The 25,569-nt window shown below is 37.3% G+C and overlaps 1 protein-coding gene across 2 annotated transcripts in view; it reads right to left on the bottom strand.

Moving 5' to 3' along the window:
• Nucleotides 1-25,569, bottom strand: part of LOC126915536 (LON peptidase N-terminal domain and RING finger protein 1) — a 64,652-nt gene that overhangs the window by 7,723 nt on the left and 31,360 nt on the right. Inside the window, exons 1-5 of one of the 2 annotated variants that reach the window (XM_050720284.1) lie at nucleotides 20,522-21,061; nucleotides 12,029-12,147; nucleotides 10,162-10,284; nucleotides 3,469-3,663; nucleotides 952-1,051 (exon numbers count right to left, since the gene is read on the bottom strand). In XM_050720284.1, coding sequence (XP_050576241.1) covers nucleotides 952-1,051; nucleotides 3,469-3,663; nucleotides 10,162-10,284; nucleotides 12,029-12,147; nucleotides 20,522-20,723 — 739 coding nt within the window. In that variant the 5' untranslated portion in view covers nucleotides 20,724-21,061. Of the gene's footprint in view, nucleotides 1-951; nucleotides 1,052-3,468; nucleotides 3,664-10,161; nucleotides 10,285-12,028; nucleotides 12,148-20,521; nucleotides 21,062-25,569 lie in introns of those variants that run through there. The other variant, XM_050720283.1, reaches the window with a different exon arrangement.

The following is a 25,569-nucleotide window of genomic DNA, read 5'->3' as shown; positions in this document are numbered from 1 at the left end:
AAAAGGGATTAATCAAAAATTTTCGAACAAAAATTATAAAGTAAAAGTTTCCAAGATAAATTATTTAGTTAACCAGACAAACAAATTATGCACTTTTGAATCTTTAGACGTGGATAAATGGTAACAAAATTTGAACGAACAGGATGAAGAAAGTGGGAACTTTTCACAGGAAATTAACAAGATCGTAGAAATAAATGAAAGATTTCGTTTCGCGTTGCTCAAGCGTTGAATGAACTTTACTTTTAAATAGCTTGGGGATTCGTTTATCAATGGTGCGCATTCAACCGCACATATCGTGGTAAATGTGCAACGTTAGTTATTAATACGAAATGTCAGATAGAACGTTATCGGGTAACCTTTTCAGGCTGCAATTCATCTTTTATAAAAACATAGCCATATTCGACGATTAAAAATCTGCTCAATTTGTACAGCATTAAAATTATGTTTCAATACCGACGAAGATACTTGAATAAATAAAATATTGGCAATATTCTAACATTTGAAATCTTACGTCAATTTAAATAATTAAAATATTTCGTTCCCTTTTTCTTCTGGTCGATACTTTTACATATAAATAATACCGCTGTAAATATTATTGTAAATGCTCGAATAATATAAACTATGAACATTCTCGCTGAATTATTTGAAGTATCATTATAAAATTTAGATAACACAGGATTTTTAAATAAGAATCTAACTACGGATACTTATGAGAAATTGAAACGCATATAATTGTTTGCTAATTTAGATAAAACATAAATGTACAAAAAGTAGAAAATATTTAAAATACTCCAAGCTCTACATAAAGCAAAGTACTTGCTTACGCTATGAAATACGAAACAAGTTTCTATTTAGAATTCGCGTAAACGTCCGCAGCCTATTAACGATTCTGGATCCCATCATTCTTCTGTAATTTGCACTCGATTTAATGCTACAGCCTTTCCAACTTACTTTTCAGCTTTTCTATGTCTTGGTAGAGACGATCTAGGCCAGCCTGCAGCTTCATGTTGTTTTGTGGTGCTGTGGTTGACAGGAGCCTTCTGCTAACAGTCTGCAATGAATCAACAAGGATAATTGGATTAAGCGCGAACTTTAATCTACAATTATTAGGATTGACACGATTAGAGCTTCTTTTCTTTGAAATACAATTCATCTTTATTCGCAACGGGACGCCGTGAGCTTGCGTAACGTTTAATGGATCGTTACGCAACCCGACAATCTGTTCGGAACTTAATTCCTCGATATTTCGTTTCGCCTGTTTTTCTTCTCGCTGTTGCAATTACATTACCATTCGTGCTTAACTCGAAAACCGTGTTTTCCACGTATTCACGCGTTCATGATTTTTATCGAAAATTTCGTTATTTCGTAATGTTGAAACAAAGCGTAGGAACAGAGATACAAGAACGAACGTTGATTTTTGGTTATAAATTTTCATAATGGAAAGAATATATATTTTTTATAATATCAAATTTCAGTATAATTTATCTTTCTTCTTTCTTTTTTTTTATTTTCTTCTGTGTAGAACATTGCCTTTTTCTTTAGATCTTTCTACGAAATATATAGTGTAATAAATGAATATAGTGAAATAAATAAATTTTACATTTTAATATACTATTTGTCGTAATTTATACAAATCACTATACAAAGTGAGAAAATTCGAGGACTCGTAATTAAACGTGGCGAACGATTATTATTATTGGTTAGCGAACACAGGCTTATCCCGGCCACAAGATTAATAGTAATTGAAACGTCGGATTTATATAAGTTCCAGCCGCCTAGCCGCTTATTAACGCCGCGATATCCGTATTTCTCGTTGATCTATAATAATTGCAAATTGATTGTTAATTACGTGCTTCCCAAGCGGCAAGAACTACACGTGTTGTTACAATACAATCGGACGCGAACAGATACAGCGACGTCCTCCCAGGAAACAGAACGATTAACCAAGATATCTGAGTGGTAATCGAGAATATGATTAAGATATCGATTGTTGTATTGCTTTAGTACGTGCCAGGAATTAAACGGATAAAAAAATAATTGCAACCTCCTGAAGTAGAACCGTGATTAAATTACTCCGTTTTCTCTATTACGATTTGATATTTGCCTCGGTGAACTATGTGTTTGAGTTAAATATTTGCTTTTGATCAGTTGCTCGTCAACAATTTGATATCGCTTTAATTATAAAGGATTAAATTCGGCGGATTGAAAATCTAAAATAATTAAATTTCTTACGACGGCTGGAAAATTCAGTTCGTTAAAATTGTGTCGAGAAACAGGAAGAAATTACACGAACATGAATGATTTTTGTTTCAACATCGTGTGTATATATATATATGTATATTTTGCTCTTTATTCGTTTTCTTATCTCATCGACGTTTGTCAAAAAGCAACGATCGTAGAAGGAAAATCCGATCGAAATTTCGTAAACATAGAACGTAAGAAGAAAAGCATAAAGTTATTTGATAATTCAATCGCAGCTTCGAAGTCAGCATAAAACTGTACCTGAACGATGATGTCACTTTTAAAATGGCCATTCAGTTATCAAGAAGTACATACAGCTGTAAGTACTGTGTATTAAAAGAATGCAACGTCTAAACCATGTTACGTAAATGAAGAATCGTTTAAACGAAGAATAAACACTGTATGAAACGGTTGAAGTTAATTCAATTTTACATCATTTATTTTCATCGATATAGTACGAAGTTAAAGTCACACAATTTTAATTCGGGGCACAACAGCGAAGCTTGTATCTTATTAAAAAATATATTTTAATATCTCCATCGTGCGTGTACTGTGCCATAAATATTTTTACTACTTTGATTAAAATCAAACGCAACAATTTTTAAATCGAGTGGAAAAAAACGCCGTGAGTTACGAAGAAAATTATTAATAACGTTATAACAAAAAATTATGGTTGTTGCGATTCCCGGGCATTTCTTTTTTTTTTTTTTTTTTTTTTTTTTTTTGTTAGACAGTATTTCGCTAGCATTGCAGCTAGCATCTTATCAAATCTGATAATTCATGAGAATATACCGGTAGTGGCATTGCCATGCATACATATGTATGTGTATGTTCAACACTTGGACTTCAAATTCTAAGAATTCGTGTTAACGATAAATTCCTGGGAAAAAACTCGAACATTAGAAAGCTTCAAACGACTCTTACAGAAACGTTCGCCATTGCGAATAATCTACAAATTTTCCGGCATATTGGAAATCAATCTCGCAAATAGTTGCATATAATTTAACTTCGAATTTTATTCCACACAAAAATATTCTAATTTTGAACAATTTATATCGCGTAAAGAAAGCAAAACTCGTTATTGAAAGAGCAAAGAAAGAAGAGGAAATACGCTTACGTTAAACTACCATTTCCCCTCAAATTGAAAGATATTCGATAAAATTGGAAAAATTCGAATAAAGCTAAAATTGTCCGCTCTTGTTTTCTAAAATTTCACAAGATTCCTACCTGAGTGAACTCCTCTTCGCCACCGCTGCTATTATCCTCACAGTCCGAGGCGTGCAATACTGTTCGACGATTCCTTTTCGGGTTCATCAGTTGATGACGACTCCTCGTGCGCGATGCACCCTCGGTCAAATTGTAGGGGGTGCGAGATGGCAGGCCGTAACGACGATGTCCAGACGATAACACTTTGTACAGCACCTGAAGACGATAGGAAACAATGCCTTTTGTAATTTTAATGCGATGGAACGATGAAAGCCGCTTCCTCCGCGAACTGAGAATTCGCGCGTTGTACGACGTGCCTTAGACGATAGAGACGTCTCTTTGTTGCAGGCCGATGTTTCATGCAAATGTAGCCCGTAAATCCTTGTAAACGAGATATACGTCTCCTTCGGCGCGAACAAGAAAAATTATGCGACATAATTACAATATTGTCTCCAATGCATGTTGATTGCGCGCAACGACTCACACAAGATAAGGGGATGTCGCTTTGTAAGTAGAGTGCGATCCGAAAACATCGAGTCACGAAAGGAATAATACAACAAAGGATAAGAAAATGAATTTAACTATTGTTGTGGATAAATATGCGTGATGGTATTGCGCTATATTCGTAATATAAGAATTCATTTATTAGCAACTTCGTTTTCGTCACATTATCATAAATAAGTGAGAATCGTGTGAATCGTTAGAGCGAATATCTGGTATATCTCTTTAGCATTTAATGTTATACTTTGAATCGTGCGTAACAAAATGAAGGAAATGATTGTATCGTGGCTTTCAATTAATTCGAATATTCCAATGAATTTTCATCTCCTATTTATGGAAATTGATCGTTGCGAAATTGAATCTATGCGCGAGATTAAGCGGTTCGTGAACGGTAGTCAACGAGAAACATAATAAATTTTATACTTTGTGTTTCGCCATACAAGTAGAACGTGAGATTTTCTTCGAGTAAACGGCGGTACACTTCGATTTCTGTGATGGATATTATGTAATATATCTCCTACGATTATCCGTAATAACTTCAGAAAAACAATGCATAACAATTGCGCAGCAGCGATTTATTAGATGCGATGGTTCCACGTATTAGATACTTTTTCTTCCTCAATTTATACCGTTAAACACAATTTTCTCACACAAACCCAAGTTCAAGTACTTCAATAAATCGAACATTTGCTTCTTTCCGATATCAAAACGTTCTCTACCTGAACCTTGACTTCTTATCTGAACATGGTCTAAGAAAAATAAAGAAAAGAAAAATATGAACGTTCAAAATAAATTCTTTCCATTAAGGCGATACCTGTTTATCTCGTGGTATATCTTTTTATTCCGCTAAGTCTCTCACGTTTTCACAAAAACACGATTGCATAATGGCGTGCAACACTGTTTTCAAGCATTTACAATCGTTAATTCCTCTCAACGCCTTCAACGTGCGAAGAAAACGCAAGACAAACCAAAAGTACACGATTCGATTCCGGATGATCGAACATCCGCGAGTTACAAAAGAAGAGTAAAATACAGAAAGAGACTAGGAGGGAGTTTAGAAAATTTCACGGCACCTTGTGCAATTTCCTCGTGGTTCAGTCGTATCCGGGCACAATAGGAGAACATTTTCAAGCAGAAGAAAGTGGCAAACGTGCGGATGTTGCTTGCCATACGGCTCGAACGCCGCGCGAAAAGAATGATTCCTCGATCTTACATAAGTACCGGTGCAGCTTGCGTCAATGATTGTACCAGCCTCTAGGTTACATAATGACCGTTCGAAATTCAATTTGTCGTGCCTCTTCGGTTCGTTCGGCTCGTTCGACGAATTCTAACCCCAGGTCGCCCCCGTGGCGCCATTAAATCGAACGCTCTGGCGATAGTTGGCTCGATTGCATAGTCCACGGTGGTTTACCGCGCGAGATTAATCTCATGCGGCTGGCATTGTAATTTAGAACTATCCGTATGAGATCTTACGAAATTGTTTGATTAAATATCATGATCGGAGCATTTATTAATTAAACTTGTTCGTTATTGTGAAATTTCAGGGTTTTCGATGCAACGAAAGTTTGGCCATCGTGTTAGCCAGGGTATTTTGTGTAATTTAGAAATGATCCTAGTGGTACGTGTCATATCGATAGCTGATGTTTCGTTAACGCGTGTTATGCTCCGATATAATCGATGGGAAAATTCTAACGCTATGTTTGCTCAATCGCTTAAAGTATTCTATATAATTACGAAATAGCGTTTCCCAGATGAATCACAAACCGATGGAAAAGTAACAACGGTGGAATACCCGCGATAAATTTCGATTCTGCAGCTACAGCGACTTATTCTCGCGTCGGAAAAAATAATACCGCGATTCAAAGAGCCAGACGTCTCGAGTTGCTGTGAATGATTATCGCTGGCCTTGCCTCCAATGTAGACTAGCCTTGGGTCACTCACCTGGAGAGCCTTATTGGAGTTATCGGGTTGTCACATGGTCGACTGATATGACGTTCAGGAGGTCAACAGGGAAATAAATTTGTTCTTTTTCTACTTAGTTGAAATTTGTTTTCATTGGGCGCGTAGGACGCTCGCAAGTTTATTATATAACGAAGAATCGAATCGTATGCGTGGCTCGGCCTGATGCTCCAAGGTATTCATGAATGTCAATTCACGGAATATTTATCGTCTAACTTGGGCTATTCATCTTCACGCCCACGAGGCGTGTGGATGTTTCGTGGAAGAATGATATCGTTGAAATTTACGAGATAATTGTAGAAATCAATTGAGATCAAGGCGCGAAGAATCAAACGTCGAATTCATCTTTCGTTGTTTTTCTTTCTAGTTTGAGTGGTAAAAGCAGCGGAGTTGAAGAAGATTGGTGTCTTTAGATGTTTCTTTGAAAAAAAGAAAAAAAAAAAATAATAATATGAAGACAATCGCATTAAAATTGAATCTGTAAAATCGGATCGTTTAAATATCAAGAATGACGAAAAACAAATATTTTTTCCAAATCGATGCATATATTGATCTACAGATTATACGTAATTCCTATAAAATAATTTTACGTGAGAAAACTTCAATTCGACCTGAGTAAGAAAATTCATTTTTGCGATCTTGCTGTTCGAGCATTTTGGCTTGTCCGAGCTTTCCAACATAATTTTATTACCGACTTGATTAATCAGATACTTCTCAGAAAATGGAGAAATGATTGTGTAAAGGCTGGCTAAGAGGGTGGTGTGCGCGTGATGAGGTCTTCGGTTAATGCCACGCGGTATAATTCTTACAATCATCACGGTTCTTTCTCGCGAGAAACCAGATTTAATCGAACTTAATTAACCCGTTGATGCCAGCTTGGACTTGTAACTTTTTCAGGCGAAGGTGACTTTGTCGACATTCCATTACGCTGTAAATTATTATACATCTCGTAAGGTTTTTACGCTTTTAACCGTACACCTTACACAGACAGAATCCATATTAATTTCATTCAATAAATTTACATAACTTTATTTACAACATATGCGAAATTATTCATCTAATTAGGCCGACTACGTCGCAGAAACAGAACGAAGAACGACCGCCATAGTGACTAATTAAAAATCAATTCATTAGTTCCGTCTTACACTTTCGAAAGAAATATCATTTTATAAATATGAGAATATTGAGATATTATAATACGTTAAAAAGCGTAAAACCAGTTTCTTTATTATATAATATATTTTATTTTATTTCCAAACAATAAATTATGTTCCTCGTATATCTTTGAACTAATCGGTTATTCATATATCTGATTAAACATACGATCCAATAGACATAAGAAGTATCCTATTCTACGTGCGTTTCAATTGCAGATCTTTTTTATTTTTTTTAAGTTTACAGCAAGGATCTTTGCATATTGCTCCGCTTTAAATCTTCTTTATCGCCAAAGCGAGGCATTCAATACGAAGAAACTGTTGTTATGCTATAAAGTTTAGACATTTACTCGAAAAATCGCAGTATCGTGAACTCTATTCTCATAAATCCACGAGACATAAACTTCATATCTGCCAATAAATAATAATCGGGTTAACACTAGCCGACGTACATTTCTCTTCCAATTATCATATTCTTTGTATTTTCCACGTATTCTCGTGACGTGCGATAGTTTACCAACGACACAAAAGGAGAGGGAAGAAAAAACGATACGTTTTTTCGTAGAAAAAGAAGCGAGGAATCGGCACGAAAGTCAGAATCGAGAGGAACACGCGTCACGCAACAAACAGTACGTTCTCCTCGAACAGCGTGTCTATTCGCGAGTAGTTATCATTGCCCCGGTACGGGTCACTCACCTGACGACTATCATACCGAGTCATTAAGCTACACCGCTAGCAGCCGTACCGGAAATGCCGTCGCGCACAGACGTCCATTTCTTTTGTACACGTTCGTGACTTCGTCGCGGTATCTTGATCTCTCTTTCGCTCGTTTGTACTGTTCATCCGCGAGTACTTATCCACCGGTCGTGCATCGTTCGCGACCATATTAAAATGAGAATAAACGTTAACGGATCCCTCTCCAAAGGATTTCGTTCCATGCGGAGAATTACACGCGGATCGAGTCGTTGACTCTTTCAGATCTAACGTCGGACGTTTCTAAAGGAGTGTTACGCTTTATTTATGCTACTCTTTTCGCGTAAGTAACGCAATCTATGTAACATTGTGTCGTTATTTTATATACTAGTATGCTTGATTAGAGTAATCGCTAAATATTGTATTGGAATAATAATTAACGTAAAGTAATCTAAAAACAATTTTGTGCAAGTAGTCTAAATAATTGAATTCAAATGAATCTATTTAAATAAATAATATGGTATTCTATGTAAATAAATAATGGTATTCTTGGATTCTCGTTCAGTGGATATTACTTTTTCTTTCTTGATGTTGAAATGGACATTGTAAATGACTAGTTGAAAGTGTTGCATCGTAAAGATAAGACGAACGTAAAAATTCTAGCGATATTTTTAATATTTATGTATAATAATTTAATATCATTTACTCATCGATTAATTTCTGTGAATATTACTTTGTGATGTTTTTCTATAGAACTACTTTTAATATGTAGAAAGTTAATTGAATTCGTACGTACTGTATTTTCGAGCTCTCTCGGGGAGACGCGGTCGCGAGAATACGCGTCAACGGGAATCGTAAATTCCCGTTACGATTGTAATAATCGACACCACGAATAGTTCGATCCCCTTATTTCGGTTAGGATAATAGGGGTGGTTGTCGTAGTATAACACTGTGATTCACAGAGTTATAAAAATATATATTTCCAACACTTTGTACAATCACACAAATTAGTAACGCCGTTGATTAAGATACAGGTAACGAAGAAAAGGATTATTCGTAGATGAGAGAATTCGTGTATATGTTGACTTTGATGGACTAGCGAGACACTTTGAGAGCCGTCGGAACTCTCGGACCTGTAGGTACTGTGAGAGTTGTAGGAACTCTCGGACCTGTAGGTACTGTGAGAGGTATAGGGACTTTGAAATTCGTTCTGATGTAATTACGGAGGAAAGCTCGGTATGGGTGTGCCCTTTGAACGAAGAACGCGGATTCGTTGCTTAAATTTTTAGTTAGGAAAGTGAGGGCAATGATCCGCGATGCCGATTGGTTATGACCAATGTTGGGAAGGAAGATAGGAGGAAGAAGCGTCCTACCAACGTGGTTCATGGGCGATATTGTTTATGGGAAAAAACAGGGATTTTCCGTTAGGTAAATCTCCGCCTTTAGCGTTAGACCACTACCCGCCTTCTCCGTAATTCTTAAGAGCGCGTAATAAACTCAAGGATCTTTCTAAAAACCAGCCGAAAACACTTAGAAAGTCTTTTCGGGCAAACAGATTGACTTAAACCATATGTGCGAACAATGCAGTTAGGATTTCAAAATTATGGTGGGTCCTTGAGCCTATGGAGGGTTCGAAGGACGGCACGTAGACCGTTTTCTGTCAAGCCGCGCGGGATGGAGTGCAGATGTCTTGCGCGGCGTAACACGTACGACGGTGGAATTGTTTAGAAAAATTTGTCAAAAGTAACTTATCAGTAGAAGTATATAAATATCGTTAACAAATTACAGCAAGAAAATTGTTACAAGTAACCTTTCCTTATCAATGCCGAAATAAAATTCGCTTGTCGTCTGTTATTACAGCTCGTAGTACATGTTATTCTAAGGTTATAAGAAAACACGTAGAATTAGCCGCAGAACATAACGTCATCTTTATCGAAGTTTATCAAGAAAAGCGTGGAAAACGCGTAATAAATTAACTTGATAACAATCAACAGAACGATCGAGATAACAGTGAACGTAGTAAATGAGTTCCTTTTTGTGCATTTTTTAAACACGTAGTAAACAACTTTATAATTTCATCTTCTATAGCCACTAAAGAAATCACAATTATTTCAGAAAAAAATCTAATTTATCTGATAGACTTTGTTGCAACGTTCAAGGATGTCTGATTTCATTTGTCAGTCTCCTTCTTCAAATTATCATAAACTCTTCGGCGACGATTGATTGCTAAGATCTCGATATTGAAACAAAAACGATAAGAATATTATTGCAGCAATTCTACGCTGTTTTTCTCTAACAGAAATACGTTAAAGGGTCGAGCAGGTTTTCACAGTGGAACATGGCGCGAAAGGTGAACGTTATCCGCAGGACGACGTAACATTTAGATTTAATATAAAAATCGACATACCTTGATCAATTCGTGACGCACAGCTTGAGGATTCTTGTCGATAGCTACGCTAATACAAAGGGCAAACAGCGCCTCCTCGTGTCTGCCAAGAGCCGACAAAGCCACCCCTCGTCTGTAATGACCCTGTTGACAAATGACAAAACAGTAATTAAAATCCGCTACGTTTTAACCGGTAATTGATATCTCATAAAGTGAAAATCTTATGAAATGCTTAGGAAATATTCAAAATATTACTCAATAACCTGTTCTACTCACATGACGAATATCGATAGAAAAATAGGACAATATTAAAAGCTTATCAAATCCACGATAATATTTCCTGAGCAAACTATCTCGAATAAACAGTTATTTTTAATTTTCACTTTTCACCTTAACGGGACTCACATAAACGCGTAATTTGTGTAGAACGGTACCAAGATATCAAACCAACTACAAAGATGTATGAGATGCATAGGCGTAGAAACAGGAAGAACTTTATCGATGAATCAACGTTGTTTTATCGAAGAATTAATATTGCAAGAATGCGCGGAGTGAAGTTCATTCATTTTAATTGGTTCGTTCATGCAAATACGAAATCAGTCAGATCTTTTTTCCTCTGAGCTTAAATTATTCAGATGTGTAGAGAGAGAGAGAGAGAGAGAGAGAGAGAGAGAGAGAGAGAGAACCACGCATGTAATTGCTTTACATAAAGTAATACAAATGATTACTTTTATTTCATTATATCGGCGGATGATGCGTATGGTTTTTTTCCTTATGCTGCACGATATTTCCATTGTTAGCAACAATGTTATCTCGTGATAATACAAACCGTTATCAATTTACGTCATTACTATAAATGATACAGCTACCGCGGCGTTATCGATCACAAAAAAATTCGTTCGTCATGTATTTTGAGCAACATATTAGCGGATTTAATGGACAGACAAAACATTAGAATTGATCGAAGTATTTTTATTTCACGATTATAGGAATAACAGAAAACTCAGATATATTTAGATATTAATTTCATTTTACGAATAAGAAACGTCGAAATATTATTATTTAATAAACTATCAACTTTTCAAAAATAATTTTCTATCCCTAGCATTACCAAAAGTTAAACTAACGAGAATTTTTAATATTTACCACCTGATTCGTGGCGTAAAATTAATTTAGTGAAATATACGTAAAATTAATGAAACTGAAAGAAAATTCTTCCTACTTGTCACTTTTCTCAATAAGGTGGTTGCTTTGAATCAGACTATCAGACATCTAATCTAACCCTCGGATCTCAGTTGGAAAAAATGTGTCACGCGTGGCTTGGTGAGTTTGGGCCAGGATTGGGTTAAGGGTAAAAGGACAATACGTAGCCAGACATCTGATCGAACTGCGTGCCAAGTAGGAGAAACACACTGCCTCTTATGTTACAGTCACGCGAGAAATTTCAATCAAATATGATTGTACGCAATCGTTATTTTCAATTTTGTATGTCACACCATTTTTAGTTTCCATACAAATATTTGAATATTAAAACAGATCATATGGCAAAAGATAAATATGGCGAAAATACCTTCTGACTTATATCAAATAAAACGTAGTGCAATTAAATAGACAGCTTTATTCATAACTCAAGAACCATGCGTCATAACTTATTAATATATTATACGTGACACATTATTTTCATTCACTCGAACGTTATCACGCGTTTCTAAAAAGGCGCACGCCAAGAAATCCATCTAATTCTATGACAAGTAAAAACTAAGTTGACATAAAACATCAAATAAATTATTTTCTTGTATACACGCGATACAAATTATTTGCACGTTCACTGCTCCTTTGCACGCTATTCTAACGCGATAATGTACCATGACAAAAAGGTGTTTCTCACCTTGCCCCAGTCCGGTCGTAGCCTAACAGCATGATCAGCATCCGTAAGGGAGGCTTGAGGCCTATTCAGCAAGAGCAAAACGTGAGCCCTGTTGCTAAGATGGAGTGGGCTGTTTGGCGCTGAAACAGGAGGAAACAGGAACGTAAAGCATCGCTAGGATATTGACTCCGATGAGTACAGACGGGAATTCTCTTGGCAACAAGATGGTCCCTTCTGTTTCACCGCAATACCTTTTCTCGCGGATTAAATTTCGGCGAAAGATTTCACGTAACAATCGAGGAAATTCTTGAACAAAACCGATGTTTCTAAAGCCTCTAAAAATTCTGCGGGGAATTCGATTAAACAATTCAATTCGATTAAACAATTTCCTCGTCACGACAAATATCTTTTTCACTTTTGCATAAGCGTAAAACGATCTCTCGCTGAATACAAATTCGTGCAACTCAATGACGCTCTCCAAATCTCGACATCGTTCTTACTCTTAAATCGCTATTCGATAAGCGTTCGCGTCATTGAGATTTCGCGACGAATGTTGATTGCCGGGGAAGCCATTTCGATCGTTTGAATAATGTATAAAGTGGCTCGTAAATTAAGAAATTAACCAGCCGTCGCAGAATCATTAATTATTTTGAACCTTTTCGTAAAGAAAGTAATACCGTGGCGTAGATTTCTTCGTTACGATAAAACTACAAATCGCGAATGGAACAGAATAATGATAATAATCGCCTAAAAAGGCAATTCGTTTATTTATAGGCTATGCCAACGAGGAACGTTACGCGATACAAGCGTCAACGTTCCTCTCCCAATTTATTCGCAGAACATAAAATTGTTTCATAAGTTCTCAGAATGTACAGTACATTTGTAGTTTTATCATTCTGATCTGGTTTCTCATTATACGAATATGTATTCCGTTTTGACAGAATATTTAAACGAAAAGTAGAATTTATATCTTTACGACTATCGTGAGTCGCATTAAGGTAAAAGCAATCCTATCTGAACATCGAGCAAAAGAAATCTTCTCCACGCAAGAAATACATCGTCGTTTCTTCTTCGTCCTTAAGGTAACATTTAAATTTACGTCATTCGAAGATTATTGCTGGACGTTGACGAAGATAAAAAAGAATAAAAAATAATAAAATTTTCTTCGCCTACATACAATTAATACGAAATTATGGAATTGAGCAGTGGCATTAGACCGACCGGGAATTAAAGAAAACGGTTTCGATCGCATTACTCCTCCCATAAGCGCCGATCAAACGAATCAGCCTAATGCAACGTTTCATCCTATAATTTGCTCAAGGTAAAGTTTACTATGAACCAGACGCTCGTGTAAGCCGAATGCGCGTAGTCACGCTGGAACATCGTCATGTAACTTTCTCGAAATAGGTTTGTACGCGGTCACGATTTCGATGGCATCCGTTCCTCTTCGAGACTGTGCGCATATGAACGAAATATTCACCACTGTTCCATAATTACGACAGTTCGCTGTGTGATTGAAACTTCATTTATTACGCGTAAAATATCATTTAAACGTGAGCTACTAGCTACTACTCTGTCCCTCGTTATAAAATCAAGTCGAATGAAAAGTTCCTTTTATATGGTAAATTAAAATTGAACTTATATAACGCGGTAATATCACTATTTAACTTTGGTCGATAAAAATATCAACAAATATTCCCCTGCAATCCAACCATTTAAAACTCTCTACTTTCTGATCAATATTCTCAATAATCTTATCTTATAACAGTAGATATATCTCTTTCAATAATAATAAAATCTCTTTGCCAACATTGAAGATCATATCAATACTAAGGTTCCAAGTATTACAGTAGCACAGATCATCACACCTCGCGATCAACTTAAAACCAAACCAAATTGCTCATCGTCGAAATTAAATATCACGTTAATTTCGATCTTCCAAATGATACCATAAATCATCATAAATCTGGCTATTGCAGCCATACTAAAACGTGCTACAAAAATTCATCGTCGCGACCCTATTCTGTCTTCATAATCGTACTACATGACAAAGCAATCCGGTGAATAGAGTATTCGTATATTGCGAGACTAAATGTCGCACGCGCGACAATCCGCAAAACGCATTTAAAGAAGATTTACGATGTCGACGGACCTGCGGTCAGCGTTGATAAATGGAGGTCGATGAATCGGTTCGACTTGGCATTGGTGGTGATGGCGCGTGCCGGAAATTCGTCCTCGACCAGGCAAGGGCCTCTACCCGCGGAGGCAATGACATTGCTCACAATGCCAGGATGCAGTCCCGCCTGTATCGTGCAAATCGCATGCTCGTCACTCGCAACCAACGCTTTTCTTGACGGTACCGTGGCAGCTTGTTGCTCGTTTTCGTTCAACTGACACCGATTATGACAGCGAGGGTTTAGCGTGAAGAATGGCGATTTTACGGTCGAACGATGAAGTAAACTGGCCACCTTACAATTCTCTTTTTCACGCTGGGTATAAACTTTGCGAGTTTATGACTTTGCTTCTCGTTTGAAACGTCGTGTTTTAGTAATAAAACTTAAACCAGGGATTGTTGACTTTTCGAATTTTTTCGCTAAATTTATGTCCTACTTAGATTTCCACTTGACAAGAATGAATTTACATAGAAGGAAATTGACGCGATATATTGGCATCGTCGCATTTAAAGAAAATAAGCTTCCAGAAGGAAATATATTTATATATGACTAAAAAGCACGAGAGTTTACAGAAAGATAAATTTAATTGAATCTAAAAACACTTGTTATTATTTATTCGCCTCTTAGAGCAAATGTAATAAACGCTGGCAGACCACGTATTCAAGTGATAAATAAATTAAGTATCAAAAGTAACAGAAACGCGTTTCTCAGCTGTGTTGGAAATTTTTATTTTTAGCTCCCGTGTCATATCAGCATCGTATTAGCAAAATTTTGCTCAATTTTCCAAGACTAATATTTTCAGTTATATTTAAGTAATATGCGAATAATATGTAGCGGACAAATTTAAAGACAAATGTGCAAAGTAAAATAACATTCTAATCTTTAATAACGTGATTTATAGAGGGATTAACCTCTCTAAGAAGCGAAATGCATAAAAGAACGCTTATAGTTTGAACAGCGCGTTCCAAATGCGGTTTCGCAGGCAAGAGGAACGTTTACATCCTTAACGAGTGAACGCGGCTCGTAAATTCTCCGTTAAAAATTGCATATTCTTCTGAAAAGGAAGAGCCAACATTGAAACGACGTTTACAACTTTAAAAAGGAAAAATGTTCAACTTCCTGTAGTCTACGGAAAACGATTGAAAAAGAAAGAAAAACACATAAAAGTAAAAAGGCATAAAACCATCTTCTTCCATGAGATCATCGTCGAAATTTATTTTCAATCTCCCGGAGGTATTCGAGGAATACAACAAGAGCATTACGTTCAAAGCGAAAATTTTGGCAAAATATTTTCACTTTTAATTTTTTTTTTTTCGATACGATATACCTAATAATCAAATCCCTAAAAATTCAAATGAACATAGAATATTATTTTATTCTTATAAACTCGTCGCGAGAGTGCAACACGATACGGAAAGAAGTCAAAGTCATTAAAAAACAGGGCCAACCACTGCCAACCAGTTTCGATCTGAACCGCTCTGCTGCGAAGAAAGACAAAGGGCCTTCTGAGCGCGTCGCACGAGAACAGGATGTCGGGTTCAATCGATAGAAGTTCATTCCGAGAACAAGTTACGAGCTGCAATACTCCGCAACACTTCCACACAGACGCAAGTAATAATCTGCCCACGCGAGTACCTCCCGAGGAGAAGTAAAAAAGAAGAAGAAAAAAAAAAAGAAACAGAAAACCAGGTCTGTCTAACCGTTCAACCAAATGCACAGAACATCACCACGTTTTTTTCCAGACAAATAAGCCCTTATGAATCTTATACGTATCGTTCAAGTGTTCCTCCACTGTGAAACACATGTAAAAGAGATTAAAGGCTGATGCAAACAACAACCTTTACCCTGAACATCTAACGAATAGACACACGTGATCGGCCAATGAACGAGATCCAGATGTTCGTTAAATTGGCCCGATGAGTCAGCAAAAGAGCACGTAAAAGTGTCACTGGAATTTTGGACCGTTCTTTGAAGCATTTTTTGTGTGCATGCAAAAATAGAAATCCTGAAATGCTTTCTGATTTACGGATACGAGGAAAATAAATCTTAGTATGGTATTTAGGATGATCTAAAATCGTATTCGCATGTAGCAACGTTAAAGATATATTTATTTCCTTCGTGCACTGTTCTTAACCGAAGAAGTCTTATCACTTGATTGAAATTAATCATAAAAATGATCAACTACTCACAACTAATAAAATTATTCGTTAATCCGACCGATCGTATTACACGCTATTATATCTCTATTTCCTGGCTACAGAATCGAGATGCAGACCGAGTAATCGATTACACACTTATCCCACTTAATCAACTTGATTACAGCTTAAAGAGGTTGCGTTAACGAGTTTAACAACTGCATGTCTGCCGATTTATTTCTTCTCGGAATAACATGTGTCTGGAGGTGCTCGGAAAAAAGAGACAATCTCTATCTTCGTTTAAAGCTACGTCTATGTAATAGCTGAATTGACGTAACTTCATTAGAAAGGAAAGATACAATTTAGAACATAGAAGTAATTCGTTCAAAATGTATCCGCCTGTTTTCATCGCTACTGAAATATATACAGCAAATCGATATTAGCCGATATCGGTATCAACGATTTATGGCTTCATGGTCCTTGAAGCCTTTCACTGTCACTTTTACAAATTTGCTAAATTTAACCCTATTGAAACTTTAACTGATGACTAACTTATAATAACTAACTCGTAGCTAACGACATATCGCATCCATAAATGTACTGAATCGATCACGTATGTAATTGGAAAAAGGAGTTAGCGTTTGTGGAAAAGAAATTCACTGATGAAAGAAACAAGACATTCGTTCGTCGTGGTTGAGTCACACCAGAAGAAGCGTCGTTCACAATATTTAAATCGAAAGAAGAGCGTGAAAGAAACCTACTGTTGCAAGAAATAAGAAGCAAGAAAACAGAGGAGGCAGTGTCGATAATTAATTAGACGAGCACGATATCGATGAAAGTCGAGCTATCGCAGACGAGTGCGTTCATCGAATAATGGACGCTTCGATAAAAACGCTTTGGTTTATATTAGAAGTGGAATATACATCGCTAATAAAACCGTGAAAAAAGTTAAATAAAGGAAGTGCAATTGCTTGGAAATGCCGTTAACCGACAACGGTATTATAGCGACGACACAATCTGTAAAAAAAAAACAGGAAAGTAAAAAATAGTAAGCGGTCGCAGAATAACGAGATATACTTGAACATCGTTAATTAGCATAATGTAAATTTTTATGCAGATCTATATTCAGATGAAAACTTGTAGTAGAATTACAATAGAGATTTATTTCATTTATTGAAGATTACAAATACTTTACCTTGGATATTTTATATATCATCGAATATCGTTCACGTTTCGCATCTTTATCGCATTTTTCATCTTTGAATTTCCCGTAAATGCAGCAAAAATCACAAGAACATAAACACCAATGTCGACTTCGCACAATGAGGTAACATCTGCTAAACATTTTAAAGATACAGAAATTAACAAGAACCAACGCAAAGGGAAACGACCCAAATAAGAGAAGCATAATCGAGTAATAAACTCCTCGAAGCCAAGATATCGGAGCCAAGAGAACAGTCTAAACTACAACAATGCAGTAGAACATGCATCAGGATATTCTAGAACAGCAAGATCCCAAACTACGTGACCTCAAACTTATAGAATACTCTAACCCATTTCTGAACCATCAAACTTCAAAGTCCATAATCCTAAAGTTACGAGATTTACTTTTATAACAGGAACATAGAATTCCAGGTCCACGACCTAGGGATTGTGGCACGTGTCCCGATAAACCACTGATCCGTGGAACCTAATAATCCATGATCCAAGTGTCATGAGACCTGTCCTGATCTACAATTGAAGCGTGTGACCTGGTAATCCATGCCGTTGGAATCTGCGGCCAATTTCTACAACGTAGAATCTCGCGATTCATGACCACATAGTTGTGAGGTCCATCTGAAGCCATTCGTGAGTCAAAGGATCCCGTATCTATTCCATCTATTCTTTCTATCCCTGTTCTATGATCGTAATCTCCGAACCTCGGCACCAAATTTTGAATCTCGGACATTAAATATAAAATCCAAGAGTCTAGACTTGTTTTCGATGTCCAGAACCTCGGAAGCCTGGAATTTGAGATTCTAAGTCCAAATTTAAATTCCACTGGGGACCAATAACATCTTAGATCCAGGAACCATAGATTCGAATTCATAGATTCGGGATCCATTGTCTGGGATCAAAGTTGAAAATAACGCAAATCTGGGAATCACGTGATCCGACAATAATTTGAGATAACTTTACCAGGATGAAAATTTCAAGCGGTTTATATCTCAGAACAAGTCTTATAATAGCGGTGTTGCGAATTCTAGAATTTCATAGCTCAAAGATGTTCCGATATTGCCAGTAAGCCTTCATTGTAGTACATGGCGATTCTTGTCACGTTGGATACGTCTGTAGCTACTGACTTGACTGCATAACAGGTCAAATCGAAACACACGAACCGTAGTTTCCTGGATAGGAGTTTCAGTGCAATAAAACTTATTGCATTGTGATTATCATAGAATTCGTTGTAACTCCAATTGTATCTCACTTCGTTGATTATAAACTTCGCCATCGAGTTAAGTAACTCTGTAGAAACTTCAAGTTGAATGCAAGTCTATATGAACTTTGTTTCCAAGTTAATCAGCTAGTCAACCAAGTACTGCGTCGTTTCTCCAATCGATAAAATACACTAAATTAATCGAAACACGTAAAGCGCTGCTCTACTATCTGCAAATGCAAACATAGTTGTCCCCATTTTGCACGCAAACGTGTGGTTTCAGAAATATCGCATCAAAACGAAACTTTTAAAATCGACCGACGAACGTTAGTATCATTTATACCGAATAAGCACCTATTTTACGGTCATTAGAAAAGTGTCATTAGCGTAGTTCTTACATAAATTATTTTATCATCGAAGAGAGTAAAATTATTTTCAAATAAAAGTAAGGCTGGTAAGACGTCGGTTAACGGTCTTGTAATTATACTTGACGATATCACAAAATACACTTAATTGTGCCGAGTCTGGCGAGGTCAAACGTAGAATGTGCCTTCATTTATCGTGAAGTACGAAGTTCGCTCTATTCAAGATTCCTTGAATCAACCTGTAAGGACATTTATTTCTTCCTCCTCAAATAGAATTCCACATCATAGCTTTAATGCCGGATCTATGAAGAATATCTGCTAACGAGCAATTCTTCGTGCAAATTCTTCAATTTTAAACGAATCTCCTCGAATCGTAATTTCTCGAATAAAAGATACAGAAATTCTCACCACGTTACAATCTCCGAATTTTTACACATCCATGAAAAATTCGAAAGTCCGAGGAGATATAAAATGGTCATAATATACAAAAATATTATTATAATAATATACAGCAAATTATACAAAGTAGAGTACCCGTTTTAATTAGATTCTGCTCTTTCGTGTTCGTAAAAATATGAGTTTGCATAAATATCCGTAGCGCGGTCGTTACCATGCAGGAAAGTGCAGCCATGAAATATATCGAAGAAAGGCACCACCGTGTGGCACCACAATGGTCGAAAGAATGAGACAAAACAGACAGTCAGAAAGACGCGAGAAAGAGATAAAGGTCGAGTTCGAGAAGCGAGTTAACAAGCCGCCGTACCTCGAGCAACAGCAGCAGCAACGACAAGCACGGCGATGAAGTACGCGGCCGGGTGACCGACCTTTACGTAACGCTTGGCTGTTTGCGCCGGAACGGCTGACGTCCATTCGATCCAACGGCGATGCGTCGCCCGATGCAGCTGCACCAGCGTGTCGAGAGAAGACCAAAAGACCCTGTTTCCCGCGATTCACCCCGTTCCCCGCGGCTTTGACCATCGTCTGATCAAACTAGTGGACGACTACCTGCGATCGCGCTCTACTATCGCGAAGGATGCGTTTAACCGTGTCAAATTGTTCTTTTTTTTTTAAATTGTATATCTTTTTATTGTTAACAAATTTCTTGAGCTTGGGAAACGTACTAAAAAAAAATTATTATCGATATACAGTAGATGCAGAATTAATCATGCATGGAACCTGTATACGTAGAACCAGAATAAACGACGAACGATCAACGCCGCGTGTTGCGTACAACAGCATGCGCGAACGTTTCCTAAAAATATATTCGCCGACCATTACGAGACACGTATATACAATTGATTTAAGGCTTTCGTACGATACCATAATTCAACTTCGACATAATGCGAAAGCAGTAGCAGCAGGTTAGCCGTGCGTAAGACAGCAAAGCACAGCGTGCATCGTATCAACGGCACATATGTACTTACTATTCTCTCCTTCCATTCTGGCAACGATCAATAATGCTCCACGTGTCGACCGGTGGAACGTACGTCGGGACGACGACAGTGTCCCTTGACACGCCACTTGCCAAAGTATTCTCGCGTAATTCTTTTCGCACGCGTCAGTTTGCATCATCCGCGGAAATCGCGCGACGCGCGTACAATGCGTACTCGACGCGCCGTTTTGCATAAGACATCTCCGCGATCTCTGTGAATCGTGTCACCCAGCCAATTTACCCAACGCCACTGGCACCTCCTGTTACGTAGAGGTAGGAATCGCCACGTTTCCCGGATGCTTTCGCGGGCCAAAATAATCGCAAGAAATCGAAAGCCTTACGAAACCGTTGCATACTGGCGGAAACGCGACAAGATTTTGCGATGAATGTGGGGAAGCGTGGTTTCTTCTTTCGTTTGTACAGTTTCGACATATCCGGTGTTGAATTTTAGTTCTATGTCGCTGTAAGTAGATCATGGACATTCCTGCAAATTTATATTTTTATGCAAGCAACTAAAACGGATAGAATTTACATAGAGATTTGCACTACCCTGTAAATATTAAAGTACTTCATTTTGGATGTTCTTTACGTTTTTACAAATTATATAAATTCTGTATATTTTTACATGTTTTTCTATTCATTTAAATAAATATTTGCAGTCTAGTTATGAGATTAGATTCTGTATTATGATAAGATTAAGTTAATGACAACCTGCTTTATACTCGTTTTTCTTTATACATTTATCTGCTACTCCCAGGGTCATAGATGTATCATACATTGGAGTACGTGACAAAGATGTATAGTAATGATTATTGGGTCTGTTAATCGCGGATGTCATTGTTATTCTTCCAGTGCAAGGAAATTATATATCGTTTCGCTAAATTTGCTGACGGATAGGAAATGATATTATCGAAACTGACTTGCAATTTTTAACGTTCGAATTACAGAAGTTATAACGTTAGACAATAATTTCAGTGAAAGTAGCTTAAAAACTACTTTATATTGAGCGTGTATTTATAACTAACAACTCCTAAGTACATATTTCGTGATAGCAATTATTACGATTAAAATATCTGGAAGTAACATCTCACGTCGAGTAATTATGTGTCGTCGTAGCTGGGAAAATTACTAGGTTCAGATATTAAAAATAGAAAATAAAGAAGAAGTATCTGTTTTTAACTTTAACTTTAACGAGTGCTTGGAATAAGATGTCACTTGTAGAAATTTGAAATTGCAAATATTTGAATTAAATAAAAAGGATAAAAGGGTCTGTGATATTTGAATTATTTAAAATAAACTGCAGCTGCTCAGAGAGTTGGAAATTGGATCGAATGCTTTCTGCATTTCAAACAACCAGATCAAACTTTCACAAACATAACGAAATGTATGCATAATCAATAAAAATAGCAGAGATTGGCAACGTTGTTGCAACGATGAACGACTATGATCGTGCAATTTCTCGAAGCAAAGCACGGAAATCATTGTTTGCCGTCAGCTGATACGTTTCACCAACGTGTCGTGCTAGTTGTAAACGGTAACATTATGTAACGACACTTTGCAGGTGTAATAACCGATACATTAGCCGACCACGATTGGATGTCTTCTGATCGTTTTACAAATTGAATTCCACTTTACATCATTACGTTTACCACTGAAATAACCCTGGCGACTTCTAGAAGCACGATACTATTTACTTCCACGTGACGTAGTAGCACTTTCGAAAATTACCGACGACTTAGCTATTACACCTGACATATTTCTCTCGCCACTTGTATTTTATTTCTCGTATCTATTTTCTTCCTATGCCAACAAAAACCTTTATTTCATAAAACAAATTGTGAACGATAAAAGCAACAAATTTGTTTATATCTAAAGAAAGACGAAAGATAGCTATCTCTTGTAATCTTGCCTTTACTTCTATCGTGAGTCGTAAGAATAACACCGAAACAACGTCCCATCCCCTCCTGCAACGTCCCATCCAAGAGCATCAATTATTATATTTTCAACTTTTCTTCCACGATATCCTGAAAATCCTATGCAGATAGAAAATTCCCACAATATCATCTGTCGTTTCTCTGCGAGTGTCCTCGAGACAGCGCGATAATCGCATATTATTTTTACTCGTGTTAGAAGCCAAAGGAATAGAACAGGTAGCTTTCTCCAAGCCAAGAAAGCGACGATATCCGCTGACCGGCCTCGCTGTTTCGCTTTGCACAGACACACGGCCATTTTTCACGGTCAAGTACCGCCCCGCTGATGCTTTCGTTCGATCGAGTTTCCTGGCTGTCTCTGACCTACTCTCTCGGCCTCCTTGACGCCGCCACTTCAGCTGCAGTGTTCTCCACTTCTTCGAAGCAGTCGACGCGCCCAGATAGCCAGCCGTCGAACAAAATGTAAATGAAATAACCTCGTCCTTGCCTGTTCGCGATAGAAACGAACGTTCGTGAAACGATGGATAATTTCAGAGCTGATTCCGGCAACGATTTTAGAAACGATTTCGATGGTAATTTTAGAATCTGTTTTTAGGGAAGATCTCAGAGGTAACTGCGGGGAAGATTTCAGATATGAGGAGAATTATTGAAACGAAAGTAGAAGCTCGTGAAAAGTGGTTAGGCAGCGAGTTAATCGCAGACTCGCCTTGAAGTCACGTAATTCCTTGGAAACCCAGATTACTTCCTATCGGTAATGACTTCCTGAAGAGGGGACTTTTAGGAGTGGTTGGCGACTTTTCATACTACTTGGTAGCAGGCACCTGATTTTTGTAAAGTTTCTTTGTTCCTTCCCGTTAAAGACTGAGAGTTCGAGGTACGAGAGTCTGTAAGAATGAAGATTCGAGGCCTGAAGAAGCTGTCTGAGATCCTCCTATTTGAGGTTGATAGCTCGAAGTGAAAGAATTTCTAAAAATAAACAAGAATGATGCTCGAAATGAACGAGTTTGAAGTTTGAAGAACTCGAAGAGTTCAGAACAATAATATAACGTATATGGTCAAAGTGTGCGAACACACGTCATATTTTCCTAGTTACCTCCGGTAGATTTGTTACGATAATTTTCAGCGATCTTTCAATTCGTAAATTGATCTTTCGTAAGGACCTCGTAACGATTCGTACATTATCGTTTCACGATAAATTATTGCGTAGAAACATAGTCGGTGAAAGATTATCGCGCATTTATACCTAATTTGTACGTATAGTTTATTCTGATTTCTAATTAGAAAAACGTGTATTTAGAGAACATTTTGTATTTCATGTAGAACATACATAATTACGTAGAACAGCAATTTGCTTTCACCATAATGTATCTACGTCAAAGAAACGAACATTAAAGCCTCTCTCTTACTAATAGCCTTGGCTTCAAATCTTCTACTACCACACTATTTTCACCCTAAACAGACAGTTTTACGCTTTTTGTTTACAAGCGGTTCTAATTTTACGCTCTTCCATATTCCAATTTAAAGAACAAATCTCCTACGAAATTAACTTTACAAACCACCGCAATTAATCATTTCTCTAATCCTCGAGCAGTCCTCGATCTTCCACTAAATCTGCCCGATAAATTCTCAACGCGGCGCAACCTATCATCTCCCAATCGTCTACCAATTTCCAATTTCTTAGTTACTCCCCGAGGTGTATCGTCCAGAGTAGAAGTCGTAAATCGTCGGAAACTCGCAAGAAGCAGCGCAAAGTGGTAAGCCGAACGATCATCAAGAACGCTATGACTCTTCCGGTACGGTAACTCATCGTAAATGAACACGACCAATAACAAACCAGTCGTGGTAAAACTTCAACGAGATGATCGTCTGACTCTTCGATGAATACGAAACGGACTTGATACACGTTTATGTTTCTCGATGTAATGGCAGTTGTCAATCGATAATGATAAATTAAGGAGCGGTATACGTTTATTTATCATTAAGGAGCAGTATTACTTCTATTTGTATACATACACATACGATAATAGTATAAATAGAATAGAATGAAAGAAGAGAGAGTAAAGGTGGACACCTTTGTTTACGAGTTACTTTACGAGTGAAAAGCGAGTTCGTAATATCGAAGCGTATGTTCTCAACCGTCCCTTTATATACAATTTATATACAAAATAATAAAAATTGTGAATTTATATTTAAGGAACAGGTAATCAAGTGACGATTATCAAGTGATACAAATTTGATACGTAACCTATGTCGATAAATTACAAAATATTGTCTTAAGGCTTATTTACCATTGAGGAGCGGTATTATTTCTATTTGTATACATACACATACGATAGTAGTATAAATAGAATAGAATGAAAGAACAGAGAATAAAGGTGGACACCTTTGTTTACGAGTTACGTTACGAGTGAAAAGCGAGTTCGTAATATCGAAGCGTATGTTCTCAACCGTCCCTTTATATGCAATTTATATACAAAATAATAAAAATTATAAATTTATATTTAAGAAACAGGTAATCAAGTAGCGATTATCAACCGATATAAATTTGATACGTAACCTAACCGCCGATAAATTACAAAATATTGTCTTAAGGCAAAACTTGTATTTTTTTAATCCCCATTACATACTCTGTCTTTCATCGTGTCGTAAACTAATGATCTAACCAATTACGTTCTAACAATTGCATCCACTGCGAACATTTTACTAAATCCCCTTGTGTTCGCACAGATGTTGAATAAATTCGAAGCAACGGCCAATGTCGATGACTCGACGAGCTCCAGAGAAGAGCCGCACACGTCCCTTCCACCGTATATCCGCCACTCTAAGATGAAACCGATTAATTCCGTTCGTTCGTCGCCGGGCATACTGGCACTACGTTTTATGCGTAGCGCTCGTCCTTACATAACGCTTTTTATTATGTAATTGACAGAAACGTCGACCCTGCGCGCCTGCGTATATACCACGGGCGAAAGTGTCGCCCGGTGTCGACGTCGGTTCGAGGAAATCGCGCTTCTTTTCCAGCCGATCGATCCTCGTGCCAACCTCTTCTACGCTTTCACGCTATTCATCGATATTCGGGGTACATTATCTAGGCATGCGAACCATTGCA

The sequence above is a fragment of the Bombus affinis genome, chromosome 4 (assembly GCF_024516045.1).
Source record: "Bombus affinis isolate iyBomAffi1 chromosome 4, iyBomAffi1.2, whole genome shotgun sequence".
Lineage (NCBI taxonomy): Eukaryota > Metazoa > Arthropoda > Insecta > Hymenoptera > Apidae > Bombus > Bombus affinis.
This window is presented reverse-complemented; position numbering and strand designations above follow the sequence as displayed.